General features: G+C 42.7%; 1 protein-coding gene across 1 annotated transcript; it reads left to right on the top strand.

Moving 5' to 3' along the window:
- Positions 1–3,824: 3,824 nt before the first annotated feature.
- On the top strand, positions 3,825–16,113 carry adam17b (ADAM metallopeptidase domain 17b). The gene is made up of 18 exons (XM_014204850.2): positions 3,825–4,454; positions 4,911–5,043; positions 5,225–5,358; positions 5,635–5,723; positions 6,059–6,236; positions 6,950–7,080; positions 7,391–7,477; positions 7,777–7,887; positions 7,984–8,128; positions 8,385–8,476; positions 8,741–8,893; positions 9,098–9,297; positions 9,672–9,775; positions 9,945–10,079; positions 10,404–10,534; positions 11,463–11,630; positions 12,118–12,174; positions 13,786–16,113. The coding sequence occupies exons 1-18, from the start codon at positions 4,367–4,369 to the stop codon at positions 14,206–14,208; spliced, it is 2,559 nt and encodes an 852-aa protein (XP_014060325.1). The 5' UTR covers positions 3,825–4,366; the 3' UTR covers positions 14,209–16,113.
- The last annotated feature ends 3 nt before the right edge of the window (positions 16,114–16,116 follow it).

The raw sequence follows: 16,116 nt of genomic DNA, 5'->3' as shown, positions 1-16,116 counted from the left end.
AGGCAGCAGAACGTTCTCCACGGCGTCTCCAGACTCTGTCACGTCTGTTATGTGCTCAGTGTGAACCTGCTTTCATCTGTGAAGAGCACAGGGTGCCAGTGGCAAATTTGCCAATCTTGGTGTTCTCTGGCAAATGCCAAACGTCCTGCACGGTGTTGGGCTGTAAGCACAACCCCCACCTGTGGACGTCGGGCCCTCATACCACCCTCATGGAGTCTGTTTCTGACCGTTTGAGCAGACACATGCACATTTGTGGCCTGCTGGAGGTCATTTTGCAGGGCTCTGGCAGTGCTTCTCCTGCTCCTCCTTGCACAAAGGCGGAGGTAGCGGTCCTGCTGCTGGGTTGTTGCCCTCCTACGGCCTCCTCCACGTCTCCTGATGTACTGGCCTGTCTCCTGGTAGCGCCTCCATGCTCTGGACACTACGCTGACAGACACAGCAAACCTTTTGCCACAGCTTGCATTGATGTGCCATCCTGGATGAGCTGCACTATCTGAGCCACTTGCGTGGGTTGTAGACTCCGTCTCATGCTACCACTAGAGTGAAAGCACCGCCAGCATTCAAAAGTGACCAAAACATCAGCCAGGAAGCATAGGAACTGAGAAGTGGTCTGTGGTCCCCACCTGCAGAACCACTCCTTTATTGGGGGTGTCTTGCTAATTGCCTATAATTTCCACCTGTTGTCTATTCCATTTGCACAACATGTGAAATGTATTGTCAATCAGTGTTGCTTCCTAAGTGGACAGTTTGATTTCACAGAAGTGTGATTGACTTGGAGTTACATTGTGTTGTTAAAGTGTTCCCTTTATTTTTTGGAGCAGTGTATATAAATAAATACATACACTACCGTTCAAAAATGTTTGGGGTCACTTAGAAATGTCCTTGTTTTTAAAGAAAAGCTATTTTTTTGTCCATTAAAATAACATCAAATTTTATCAGAAATACAGTGTAGACATTGTTAATGTTGTAAATGACTATTGTAGTGTCGCGTCCTGACCATAGAGAGCTCTTATTTTCTATGGTAGAGTAGGTCAGGGCGTGACTGGGGGGGTTGATCTAGTTTATTTACTTCTATGTGGGGTTCTAGGTTTGATTTTCTATGTTGGTGATTTGTATGATTCCCAATTAGAGGCAGCTGGTAATCGTTGTCTCTAATTGGGGGATCATATTTAAGTAGCTGTTTTTCCCATCTGTGTTTATGGGATATTGTTTTGAGTTAGTGCACGTAGCATCTCTGTAGTCACGGTTCGTTTATTTATTCATTCATTCTTTGTTTGTTTTGTATTTTGCTAAGTTTCACTTTATTAATAAAGATGTGGAATGCTACTCACGCTGCGCCTTGGTCCGATCATTCCAACGTACGTGACATGTAGCTGGAAACGACAGATTTTTTTAATCGAATATTTACATAGGCGTACAGAGGCCCATTATCAGCAACCATCACTCCTGTGTTCAAATGGCACGTTGTGTTAGCTAATCCAGGTTTATCATTTTAAAAGGCTAATGGATCATTATAAAACCCTTTTGCAATTATGTTAGCACAGCTGAAAACTGTTGTTCTGATTAAAGAAGCAATAAAACTGGCCTTTAGACTAGTTGAGTATCTGGAGCATCAGCATTTGTGGGTTCGATTACAGGCTCAAAATGGCTAGAACAAAGCACTTTCTTCTGAAACTCATCAGTCTATTCTTGTTCTGAGAAATGAAGGCTATTCCATGCAAGAAATTGCCAAGAAACTGAAGATCTCGTACAGCGCTGTGTACTAATCTCTTCACAGAACAGTGCAAACTGGCTCTAACCAGAATAGAAAGAGGAGTGCGAGGTCCCGGTGCACAATTGAGCAAGAGGACAAGTACATTAGTGTCTAGTGTGAGAAACAGACACCTCACAAGTCCTCAACTGGCAGCTTCATTAAATAGTACGTGCAAAACACCAGTCTCAATGTCAGCAGTGAAGAGGCAACTCGGGTATGCTGGCCTTCTTGGATTAGCAAACTTAGATTAGCTAACACAACGTGCCATTGGAACACAGGAGTGATGGTTGCTAATAATGGGCCTCTGTACGCCTATGTAGATATTCCATTAAAAATCAGCTGTTTCCAGCTACAATAGTCATTTACAACATTAACAATGTCTACACTGTATTTCTGATCAATTTGATGTTATTTTAATTGTAAAAAAAGTGCTTTTCTTTCAAAAACAAGGACATTTCCAAGTGACCCCAAACTTTTAAATGGCAGTGTATTTATAACTGGGAATGATTTTATGAGAAACCCAAAAGCATGTGCATCATGCCTCTCTTTGTAAGGAATAATCAACAGTTGAAATGAGGTTGGTATGTTATTGGTTGAAGAGGTATTGAAATGTGTAAATAGTGATCATGCACTTTGTTGACGGTCCCTAACTAGTTACATTGACAGTGTTACAGGCTGTCTCCACCGTTTCCGTGTGATTATGAAAATAATAAAACCTGTGCAATGTTGTACACTTTTTTCTCTTCATAAATAACCTGAGGTAAATAGCTCAAATTGTTCGCAAACTATTGAAGTTCCGAATGTCTGGCGAATATCGAATCTCAGACCAACTACTGTTAGCTACCACTGTCGTCCACCGGTCTCATAAAGCCCAGACATAATATTAATAGACTTCTCAAGACAGACAGACTGGAGAATGAAAATAGCAGTCTTTTAAGCCCATCTCACATCACTTCAAGAATAGAGCTCACCACTTTAATGTACAGGTAACTGCCAAAATAAAGGAAACACATAGCGTCTTAATAGGGTGTTGGGACACCACGAGCCGCCAGAACTGCTTCAATGCGCATAGATGACTGGAACTCTATTGGAGGGCTGCAACTATTCTTGTTGTACACAGAAGATTAAGAAGCATCCACTTACCGTCAACAATCTTTCTTTCTTTTTTATTTTCTTCTGGGATACACTCAAAATTCCTGTTCTAGTGATTCCATTTATATGTGCAAAAGGGATGCAATACAACTCTAGAAGCTCCCTTAAGTGTTCAGTTGGGTTGAGATCAGGGATGTATTCATTATGCCAATCCTGTTGCAAAACGTTTTGCATTCTGTTGCACCAGAAACAGATTACTCCAAATGGAAAACGTTTAACGAAAATGAGAGTTTCTATTGAAAGAGAGTTTCTGAAAGGACCCTTCCCTGTTCTGTTTGCTTCTTAAATGGTTTCCATTGCAAGATGTAATGAGTACACTCCTCGTGACACACACGCGCTCGCTTCAGACCCCTCTTTCAAAGTCACTGAGATGTCTTCTTCTAGCCACAGTAGCCAAATCAATGGGCAACAAGGCATTTTTATACATGACCCTAAGCATGATGGGACGTTAATTACTTAATTAATTCAGGAACAACACCTGTGTGGAAGCACCTGCTTTCAATATAATTTGTATCCTTCATTTACCTTCATTTAATTTGCATCCTTCATTTAATAAAGTGTTTCCTTTATTTTGGCAGTTACCTGTACATCATCTAGTAGGCCTACTTAATTTGATTCAATGCTTATTACATAATGTATATTTGTGCAAGAATATAATATGTAAGGTAAATGTAATAGGCGTGTTACTGTATAAAATAGGTTATTTCATGGTTGTTTCAGCGTTGTCAGTGAACTGCCCCCCCAAAAAATCTTATTTGAAAGTAAAAATGACAGTAATTTCACGTTGACAGAATAGGTCTATACACACACTACTACCCAGGCCTAGGCATATGGTTGGGATTTTAAACGCAAATGTTAGACGTTAAAATGGGATGTCCAAGCATTAAAAATAGATCAGCCCAGATGTCGCTCGGTTTGCAATCCCTCTGCTGCTGCTAAAGCTTTATTATCCTTATGTAAGAGCTGCAGTGACTGAAGCAAAAATGTTCTGCAAGATCCTCCGAACACGGATCTACAGAAGAACAATTTCAATTTTTGGGGGGTAAAATTAGTCTACAACAGGGGACAGATTGCGGTGAAAATATTGTGTAGGCTACGCGTCATGTTAATGTAAAGTGAACCACTGTAATGTGATTTTTTTTCCTGGCACAACACTTCCGGGTATGCGGGAGCTGGTTTTCAAGAACAAATATTTTTTTTGCCGAAACTAGAAGTCCGACTTTTAACAATCGGTTATAGTTGCAGAACAACTGAATGTTTTGCTACACGGTCACCGTACCAATTTTGTTACATTGTTGCTATCAATTTTGTTACATTGTTGCCTGCCTTGGGTATTCGGAAACACCTCAATTAGTAGGCTTTTGGAGAGATTATCCCGATACAACAAATACTGTGGAAACAGTTTTTTGACCAGTGTATGGATTTTTCTTTTTTTTACACGTTCCACCCATAAATACCGATATGCAGATAGTCTTTTTATTTATAGTTTCTCTATTTTTAACGAATGGTGCAACAAAACCGCCTGCGGAGGTTGTAGATCCTGAATATGGTGAGTGGAGAGAGCCTAGGCTAACTTGATTTTCAGTTAAACAGATGTCATGAGTTTATGCTACTCGAGATGGGGATGGTCACAAACCAAACATCCCACACACATAACAGTTGCCAAAGAATACATCATAATAGTATTTTCCATATGGAAATAACATCTGAAGGAAAAAGTATTTCAGACTTTGCATGGGAGACTATATTCAACCACTTGTACACACCAATATAGCAATTATGGCAGCAATAATAGTATAACTCCTGGGTTAACCCCCCTGGCATTGATGTGTTATGAGAAAACTGCCACTGAGAGTTATGAGAGAACTGTTCTGACAGAATCGAATAAAACTGAATAGTTTTAGGTTGAATAGGTTGGTATATGAACGTTCTTGTGTTGGTGGGATTTAGTCAGGAAAATGTGTAATGTACTTATCTGTTCTATTATCCTCTGCCTTTATTTCAGACTTCCTCAGTTCCATGCTTTCAGACTTTGAGGTGCTGCCCCTCGCCAGTCTCCAGACTCACTCGGTCCGGCGACGGGACCTCCAGACACAGACCCACGTGGAACGACATCTCAGCTTCACTGCCTTACAGAGGTAGGAACTCCACGGCTGTGTCCCTATGGGCCCTGGTCAAAAGTAGTGCACTATATAGGGACTAGGGTTCCATTGGGATGGAAATCAAATGTCAATGCCTCAGTTGCACTAGTCACTGATCTTTTTAATGATCTTTGTGATTTACTTTCACCCTGTTTCTTACTCTGTTTGTGTGTGCTAGGCATTTCAAGCTGTATCTGAGGACCAACACGGAGCTGTTCACAGAGGACTTCAGTGCCGTGTTCGTGGGTGAGGATGGACAGGAGGACAGTTACGAGGTCAACAGACAGAACTTTTTCACCGGCCACGTCATAGGTAAGACAGACACCAGATGGTTGGGCTCAGAAGCCACCAGATTGAGGTCCATTAAGGGGCTTTGAAGTGCTAAATTGATTATAAAAGATTGCCTACCAGTGTCATCTGGACTCATCAACCTTGGACCACTTTTGAGGTCTGAAAACATTTGGCTAACATCTGATTTTGGAGTAAACTATCACTTTAACGTCTCTTAGTGCCTTAGGAATTTGGCTTTGCCCCATGTTTATGTTTTGTGGCGGTCATAGTTGTTTACTGAGTGTTGTCCATTTGAAGGGGAGGAGAACTCTAGAGTGCAGGCGCATATTGATGACAATGACTTCTCGGCACACATCCTCACTGACGAAGCGGAGTACAACATTGAGGTATGGTATCACACTATTTCAACAGCAGATTGTGATATTACAACAACATAACAATCTACTCTGAAATGTCTCAGTGTGTGTGAGGAATATTCTGTATATAATCCACCTGAGTTTATAATCATATAAAATCTTCCTTTCTGGGCAGAGCCGTGGTTACACTCCTGGCATATGTCACATATACAAATCTCCCCACCGGAGACCAGGGCTCAATCCCTGTGCCCACCCTTCCCAATGTTTCTCTCACCTGCCTGAATCCTCTTCTGATTCCAATACTGTCTCAATAAAGTGTCAAAATACCGAAAATCAATTTTTTTGGACTCCCTTTCCTCCCTCAGCCCCTGTGGAGGTTTACGTCGGCGCCCCCCGATGGCCGTTTGCTGGTATACCGTCCCGAGGACATAAGGAACATCAGCCGACTGGCCTCGCCCAAGGTCTGTGGCTACGTGAAGGCTGACTCCAATGACCTGCTGCCTGAGAGTATGAGATCAGCTAGACTGGAGGATGAGGAGGAAGGTAAGTGGGAGAGAGGGAAGTAGGGTGAAGACGGAGAGGGTGAGTAGGGGAGCACGAGGGAGAGGGTGAGACTGGGGGGGGGGGTAGTAGGGGGTGAAGGTTGAGTAGGATTGAACTCATAGTTGACTGCGAGAGAAGAATGTGGGGTGGAGCTTTCCCAAATAATTATCACAGTAAAATCCTGTCCCTCATAAGTCCAAACCACATGTAGTGACTCCATCTAATGCAACCCAATGCATGCTATTTTAATATGATTGAATTACAGTCAAACTAAACATATTCACATATCAGGCTATCCAAAGGCCCTGGTCACATTGTCAGTGTCTGTTAAATTAATAATCATATCCTCATTGCATGAATCTGTTATTCACGCTAGCTTAAATCACTTGCCTAGTTAAATAAAATAAAACATATATTTTAAGGTAGCTGTAATGGCAGACCCATGATGATGACGACATAGCCATGTTTCCTGCCGTTATGGTGTGAGAACCAAATCACTCTTTATGAGAAGCACTCCGTGATCGCAGTTGCTGTTGTTAATTGTATGGCATGAGATGTCTAATTGCAATATTTGTGAAATTTTACAGCTTGAATCTGCCCAATGCTCTGTTTAGTGTAGTGTAGAAAATAAAAGTGCTGTGTAGTTCAGCTTGACAACGTCTCTATGGCACTGACTGGCAATGAAACATGATCTCCTCTCCACTCATCCACAGAGCCCCTGGTCAGAGAGAAGAGACAGGTCCATGACCACAGGAAGAACACCTGTCCTTTACTCTTGGTGGCTGACCATCGCTTCTTCCAAGAGATGGGCCGCGGCGAGGAAAGCACTACCCTCAACTACCTGGTGGGGGCGCTGTTCAGAAAGATGTATTGTGTGTCCCAAATGGCACTCTTGTCAAAATTAGTGCACTACTCCCTATGTAGTGCCCCTTCTTTTGACCAGGACCTATAGGGAAAGGGGGATACCTCGTGAGTTGTACAACTGAATGCATTCAACTGAAATGTGTCTTCCGCATTTAACACATTTAGCTCTGGTCAAAAGGAGTGCACTATAAAGGAAATAGGATGCCATTTGGGATGCAGCCTACGTTGTGTGGGGTGGTCTTTGGCTTGATGGTTGTATGTGAAAAACAAACCTTTCTCTGGTCGGTCAGATCGAGCTGATTGACCGCGTGGATGACATCTACAGGTCGACGTCGTGGGACGACGAGTATAAAGGATACGGGGTTCAGATCCAACAGGTGAGTTAGCTGAGACAGGCTGAGAATCACCCATGATATGTTCCACTACCACCTCTCAGATTGTCTCTCCCACCCCCCGCCAGTTTTATTTCTTAAGGAGAATGGAGCCTCGTCCTCCTTCTGTATTTTCTGTTTATTTAGACAGTTTCTATGTGGGATTCTATCTCATGACGCTCCTGGACAATATGTACTCAGTGGACTACAGCACTACCCCGTTGCCATGCTGCCGGAACAGATGAGGTGGGATTGATGATACATTCTTCCTTCCCATCATTCTCAACCTCTAATCCTCAATGTAGATCATCATTGAGAAGCTCCCCACCCGCGTACCTCCAGGGGAGGCCCACTTCAACATGAGGGGAAGTCCCGTAGAGGGTAAGGATGTCTGGGACGTGAAGAAGCTTTTGGAGGTGAGCAGCATGTTTAATCATCTGAGTAATGACATCATAGTAGTCATATACTGTATGATAATAGGCCATAATATTCCCTCTTTGTACTCATCGCAGCAATTCAGTGTGGATATAGCAGACAACGCGTCCAAGGTGTGTCTGGCTCACCTGTTCACCTACCAGGACTTTGACGAGGGGACCCTGGGCCTGGCCTACGTGGCCCCCTCCAGACAGGGCATCCCTGGGGGCCTCTGCTCAGAGAGTAAGGCAGCGTCCCAAATAGCACCCTGTTCCCTATGTAGTGTACTACTTTTGAGCAAGTCCCTTGTCCTAAATGGCACCCTATTCTCCCAGGCCCATACGGCGCTGGTCCAAAGTAGTGCACTATATAGGGAATAAGGTTCCATTTTGGGACAGATAGTAAACCTCCCGTCAACAACAGTCAACACATTAACCTTGACCACAACTCTGACATTGGTAAACTGATATTGGAAAATGTTTGCCTTCTCTGTCATCAGAGTGCCCTCCGTCTTCGCCTGAGACGAGAGCTATTTATCTCAACACTGGGCTCACCAGCACTAAGAACTATGGGAAAACTATTCTGACCAAGGTGGGTTTATGAGACTCTTTGGGCTGGTGTCCCAGACACAGAATAAACTGAGACCTGGACAAAAAAACTATTCTCCATTGGGCATGCTTTTTAGTCCAGGACTAGGCTTAATCTGTGTCTCGGAGACCGCCCCTGCAACTTTTTAAAAAAGAGGCTTAGAATTTGGAACATCCAAATGTACACAAAGGCAATACCTATTATTCTGGCTGGAATAGGCACCATCATATTTCACTAATATGACCTTTTCTTATGGTTTGCCCTCAGGAGGCAGACCTGGTGACGACTCACGAGCTGGGCCATAACTTTGGGGCAGAGCACGACCCTGATAACATCCCCTACTGTGCTCCCAGGGAAGACCAGGGGGGCAAATACGTCATGTATCCCATCGCTGTGAGCGGAGACCACGTCAACAACAAGGTTCAAATACCCTCCTTTTTCCCCACTCGACAAACCAAACATCAATCGTAAGCAAACATTAAGTCTTCATTATACCAAGAATGATTATGGATGTGTTTCGAAACGGAACCCTAGGCCATAGGGCTCTGGTCAGAAGTAGTGCGCAATGGAGGAAATAGGGTGCCAGTTTTGGACATGGCTCATGACCTTGTTTTGTATCCCCAGCTTTTCTCCAACTGCAGTAAGATCTCCATTGTGAAGCGTCTGAGGAACAAGGCTCCAGTGTGCTTCAGGGAGAGGAACAGCAACGTGTGTGGGAACAGCAGGGTGGAACAGGGTGAGGAGTGTGACCCGGGACTGCTGCACATCAACGACGACCGCTGCTGTACCTCCGACTGCAAGCTCCGCCCCACAGCCAAGTGCAGGTGAGCCCTCTCTGGAACCACCAACCCCCGGATAGCTGCACACCACGTCCACTTAGGCTCTAGGAACAGTGGTAGGATTCTGACAACATTTGGTGGTAGTTTGTGATATGTTGTAAGAATGTTGTATGAATGTTATAAAGAATGAATCTTCTCTCTGTGATTTCACCCTGTATTACCATGACCGATCTCTCTCTCTCTCTCTCTCTCTCTCTCTCTCTCTCTCTCTCTCTCTGTGTGATATCACAGAGAAGATTCATTCTTTATAACATTCATACAACATTCTTACAACATATCATAACCGACCACCAAATGTTGTCAGAATCCTACCACTGTTCCAAGAATCTCTCTCTCTCTCTCTCTCTCTCTCGGTGTAGTGACAGGAACAGTGCATGCTGTAAGCAGTGCCAGTATGAGAGGGAGGGCAAGGTGTGCCAGGAGCCCATCAGTGCCACCTGTAAGGGCAAGTCCTACTGCACAGGTAGGTTGATATCACCTGATACCCCCCCAGAAAGGGAGCCCCACCACTACACCATCCTCATGTCTACAAGCCCTAATAAAACATGAGTGAAACAATGAAATATGTCTTAGTTTTTTGTTATTTCTATGTCCTTTTATGAACAATGACAATGTCATATTTTTGTTCCCAGGCAACAGTAGTGAGTGTCCGTCTCCTGAGAACGCCCCTGACAAGACTGTGTGTTTGGACAACGGCGAGTGCCTGGACGGTGTGTGTATCCCTTTCTGTGAGGCCGTCAAGAACCTGCAGTCCTGCGCCTGCAATGGTACGCTCCCCTCACCATCACCACCCCTCCTTTAAAGGCTGTAGTGGACTAATCCAACCTCAAGACATAATATAATATCATATGCCACTAAGCAGTTGTTTTTGCATTGAATTTCGTATGGGTTGCCTCCGTATGGGTCGCATCCTGACATTACAAGCGCCATGCTCTACCAACTGAGCCACATAGAACCTGTATACGCTAAGTGTTCTGCTTTATTAAAGATGCCGTTTACTTATAATATGAATACATAAAAAAGAAAAACAATTCTAGTAAAATTCCCCTTTAAAAGATACTACAGTGTGTTCTTCTTCCTCTCCTCTCTAGAAACCAACTCGTCATGTAAAGTGTGCTGTCGAAGCACCAGTGGAGTGTGCGCCCCATTCCAGGACGACGGAGGGGACTTCATCTACCTCCGCAAGGGAAAACCCTGCACCGTGGGCTTCTGTGACGGAGCAGTAAGTGACACCTGACCTCTGACCCTGACCCTCTAGTGCAGTGGTTCCCAAACGTTTTATAGTCCCGTACCCCTTCAGACATTCAACCTCCAGCTGCGGACCCCCTCTAGCACCAGGGTCAGCGCACTCTCAAATGTTGTTTTTTGCCATCATTGTAAGCCTGCCACACACACGCTATACAATACATTTATTAAACATAAGAATGAGTGTGAGTTTTTGTCACAACCCGGCTGGTGGGAAGTGACAAAGAGCTCTTATAGGACCAGGGCACAAATTATAATATAATAACAAATGGACTGTTTGAGTTGTTTTTTTAATCTATTTTATATTTTTTTTAAAATGTGAATCACATTTTTATTTGGCGTACCCCCGACGGCATTGCGCGTTCCCCGTACCTCAGTTTGGGAATACCTGCTCTAGTGTATTATATATCGATATTACATCCCTTTTCACTTGGTTGGTTTTGCACATATAAATGGAATCACTAGAACAGGCATTTTGAGTGTATCCCAGAAGAAAAGAAAAAAGAAAGCAAGATTGTTGATGGCAGGTGGATGCTTCTTAACCTTCTGTGTACAACAACAAGAAAAGTTTTCTTAAAATGTATTTTTTAGGTGGTGGGGGGTAGATCATCTTTATCAATTGAATTGTTTGCATAATTTCTAATCCCCTTATTAATTATTTAAAACAAATCTCTATACTTTCCCCCCTCCCACCCTACCATCCCTGCCCTAATTGGAGTAAATTAACGGACAACAATACTTCTATTGCTACTTACAGCTATTTCGGTCATGTCTAGCAACAAGTCTTGCATGGCTGTACAGTTTTCCTTTCTGGATTGCTGTGGTCTGAGGGCCTTCTTTCTATTCTCTAGTAGTTCTATTTCTATGATTTTGTTACTAGCGTGTGATATTTTTGTCTTATTCAGGGGAAATGTATGAAGCAAGTTCAGGATGTCATTGAGAGGCTGTGGGATTTCATTGACAAGCTGGACATCAACACGTTTCGGAAGTTTTTGGCGGACAACATCGTGGGCTCTGTGGTGGTCTTCTCGTTGGTCTTCTGGGTCCCCCTCAGCATCCTGGTTCACTGTGTGGTAGGCGTTATGGTTGTTCCTTGATGAATGATAAACTGGGGCATAGGTTTAGCTACTTGTGATTACAAGATTCTTGAGCTAGCAAAATACATTGGTGTGTAGCCAAGCAAGGCATTATATCCACATCCACGTTGTGCTTGTTGCATTATGGGAACTGTAGTGGTTTTTTTTTCTTAACACATAAAAATACATTAGATGCCCGTACTCAGAAATTCTGAGTGTTGTCATCAATCACCTAATACTGTACATGTTGTTGTTATTATATAGTACCTGTCATATGTTATTATCATTTTATTATATAGTACCTGTCACATGTTATTATATAGTACATGTAACATGTTATTATCATTTTATTATATAGTACCTGTCACATGTTATCATTTTATTATATAGTACCTGTCACATGTTATTATATAGTACATGTAACATGTTATATAGTACCTGTCACATGTTATTATCACATCGAACATATTTTTCCCACTTACAGGATAAAAAACTGGATCAGCAGTATGAACAGACCACCAAGTCTCTGCTTTTTCCGAGTGTAAGTATTGTTTGAGTCATATATATGTCACACACACACACACACACACACACACACACACACACACACACAGTACAAGTCAAAAGTTTTAGAACACCTACTCATTCAAGGGTTTTTCTTTATTTTACTATTTTCTACATTGTAGAATAATAGTGAAGACATCAAAACTATGAAATAACACATATGGAATCATGTAGTAACCAAAAAAGTGTTATACAAATATATTTTATATGTTTGATTCTTCAAACTAACTTCCCTTTGCCTTGATAACAGCTTTGCACACTCTTGGCATTCTCTCAACCAGCTTCACCTGGAATGCTTTTCCAACAGTCTTAGAGGAGTTGTTGGCTGCTTTTCCTTCACTCTGCATTCCAACTCATCCCAAACCGTCTCAATTAGGTTGAGGTCAGGTGATTGTGAAGGCCAAGTCATCTGATGCAGCACTTCATCAATCTCCTTCTTGGTCAATTAGCCCTTACACAGCCTGGAGATGTGTTGGGTCATTGTCCTGTTGAAAAGCAAATTATAGTCCCACTAAGTGCAAACCAGATGGAATGGCATATAGCTGCAGAATGCTGTGGTAGCCATGCTGGTTAAGTGTGCCTTGAATTCTAAATAAATCACCGACAATGTCACCAGCAAAGCACCATCACACCTCCTCCTCCTCCATGCTTTGCGGTGGGAACCACACATGCAGAGATAATCCGTTCACCTAGTCTGCGTCTCACAAAGACACGGCAGTTGGAACCAAAAATCGCTAATTTGGACACATCAGACCTAAGGACAGATTTCCAATGGTCTAATATCCATTGCTTGTGTTTCTTGCCCCAAGCAAGTCTCTTCTTATTGGTGTCCTTTAGTAGTGTTTTTTTGTTGTTGCAGAAATTCAACCATGAAGGCCTGATTCACACAGTCTCCCATGAAAAGTTTATGTTGATGTGTCTGTTACTTGAACTCTGTGAAGCATTTATTTGGGCTGCAATTTCTGAGGCTGGTAACTCTGATAAACGTATCCTCTGAAGCAGAGGTAACTCTGGGTCTTCCTTTCCTGTGGCGGTCCTCATGAGAGCCAGTTTCATCATAGCGCTTGATGGTTTTTGCGACTGCACTTGAAGAAACTTTCAGTTCTTGAAATGTTCTGTATTAACTGACCTTCATGTCTTTTACCAAATAGGGCTATGTTCTGTATACCACCCCTACCTTGTCACAACACAACTGATTGGCTCAAACGCATTAAGAAGGAAAGAAATTCCACACATTAACTTTTAACAAGGCACACCTGTTAATTGAAATGCATTCCAGGTGACTATCTCATGAACTGGTTGAGAGAATGCTAAGAGTATGCAACGCTGTTAAAGCCAAGGGTGTCTACTTTGAAGAATCTCAAATATAAAACACTTTTTTTGGTTATTACATGATTCCATATGTGTTATTTCATAGTTTTGATGGCTTCACTATTATTCTACAATGTAGAAAATAGTAAAAATAAAGTAAAACCCTTTAATGAGTAGGTGTGTCCAAACTTTTGACTGGTACTGTATATACAAATTATACACTGTAGTCATCCTGGTTTTCTGACCCTTGGCTTTGACCCTGCTTGTGTGTCTCCAGAATGCAGAGTTTATGAGCAGTCTAGAGTCAGCCTCCGTGCGGATCTTCAAACCCCCTGCCATCTCAGCCCTGCGCATGCAGGCCTCTGGCCCCCAGCAGACCAGCACTCCCCCCATCCAAGCCCCAACTCCAGCTCGAACCACTGGGGCCCAAGTCCCAACCTCCACTCCCAGCCCTAGCCAGAGTCCCCTGCCTCCCCTGGAGAGCCCACGCATGGCCACCATCCAGGAGGACCCCAGCTTTGACTCCCACCTGGATGAAGAGGCTCTGGAGGGCGACTTTCCCATGGGGAGTTCGGCTCCACACTCCTTTGAGGATCTGACAGAGCGTGGGCCCCTGGCCCGACGCAGTGACAAAGCCCTGTCATTCAGACTCCAGAGACAGGCCCACATCCGCATCAACAGCAAGGAGACAGAGTGCTGAGAAAGGAAGGGGAAGAGAGAGAGAGATAAAGAGGGCTCTTTAACACAGAGGAGACTGAGAAAGAAAAAGGGAGAGAAAGAGACTGGAGAGGAGAGGACAGAGCGTGGCAGAGGATGCTCACCCAATCACCACTGAATGGCAGACCACAGAGTAAAACAAGCCGGACTTGTCTGATACTATATGTGGGCTGAGTTATATAATGTATTATATGAAGTTGGAGAGCAGCTTCAGTAGAAAATAGGATCCACTGGGCTAAAATGAAACCTATTGAGCATTCAAAAGCCAAATTCTTCATAACGGAAATTAGAAATCAACATAGTCAATCTTTCATAGATGAAACGATCAAGTCTAGAATTGTCTTGGTAAATTGTAGTGCCTGGCTAATTAGAAGGACCTGCGACGACCAGGTCATATTGATGATGTTCTGGTTTCAGATGATGTATTGTTTTAAGATGTCCTGGGCTGCTCGCTTGCACAGCCTGGCATATGAACATGTTACACCATGCCTCCATGTATGTAGTTGGTTGACAGTGACACTTTCGGCTCAGTTTGATATCAGATTTGAAAATAGGTCAGCAAATATATGCTTAACACCCTTATGCATACAACACCAGCAGTACTGTGGCTATGTCTGTAAAATCATTGGCCTGGTGCTAGTTAATGTACTTTGTGGCACAGCAATATAACACTAGTTTACCGCTTTGCTCTTCGTTACCATGACAACATGTAACCGGGGGGGAATGAATTTATCATGGAAAAGTCTACAAAACTGTTACTAAGTATTTCATTTGTTGGGCGAGCCTGGTTGGCTGTAACTAATAACAAAACCAGCAAAATGTTTACTTTTCAATTCTGTGAACTGTAGCCTGAACCAGTATTACTCATAGAGATCGATGGAGGACTCATTTTTGTATCTGTGCCATTATAGCCATTGAGGCTATCTCCGTTTTTAGGGAGTCCATTTTCTTCCAGGGTCACCAGCTTTCTTTCTCCAACAGGGTCACCAGAAGGGATCAGCCAATAAAGTTGGAAGTCCCACCCAGTTTACTACATAGAAATTGTGGAAGCCCTCAATGGCGCTGCTCATGTTAATACGGCCTTTTGGCAGTAGGCTTCTATCATTCTTCATGGTATTAGTACACTATAAATCCTGAATGTTATTAGGTAATTTGTCAAACCAGACCTGTATGGTGTCTTATGCATGGAGATAGATCTGACCATTACAGAGTTGTCTGATATGCAAGATTGACAAAACTCTAATTGTTACTCAACTCTTAATTGCTGAAAGTGTTTTTGATACCATTTGTATGCTTTCATACAACAAGTGTGACAATCAGCAAGATGTCTATATTTCTAGCCTCACACAAGCCATTTATATAATATAATCGCCCGATTCTGGCTTTGGCCACTATCGTACAATATCTCATCCGATGTTTGAAAATGTATTGTTGTATTAGCTACCTTTATTTGCCATATTGTCTGGTAATTTTCTGTTTCATTGTGAACTCCTGCCAGACATGATCTCACCGACCTGTTATGGTTTTAATCGAGTTTACATTGTAAATCCCATATTTAGGAAATTCTTTGTGTATTTTATGCTCACATACAGAATATTATTTATTCTTTGATCTGGATGAAAGAATGCCCCAACAGCATCCTACAAGTATTTTATATCTGGATGTGTGATGAACTTGTATCATGCCTCAGGTAGGTAGTCTTCAGCTGTTACAATATATATATATATGGCTATATATTAAATGCCAGAGACACTCAGAACACTTACTTTGTTTTACATTGGCAGTGAAATTTACCCATTTTATTAAATTGCTCACATTGCTGTCCTTCTCAATATTTCAGAATATATTCACAGAAATAACTACTTTATAAACCTGCAATATTAGTTCACCA

This window comes from Salmo salar, chromosome ssa06 (assembly GCF_905237065.1).
Source record: "Salmo salar chromosome ssa06, Ssal_v3.1, whole genome shotgun sequence".
Taxonomy (NCBI): domain Eukaryota; kingdom Metazoa; phylum Chordata; class Actinopteri; order Salmoniformes; family Salmonidae; genus Salmo; species Salmo salar.
The sequence above is the reverse complement of the archived record's forward strand: the minus strand, read 5'-3'. Positions and strand labels throughout refer to the sequence as shown.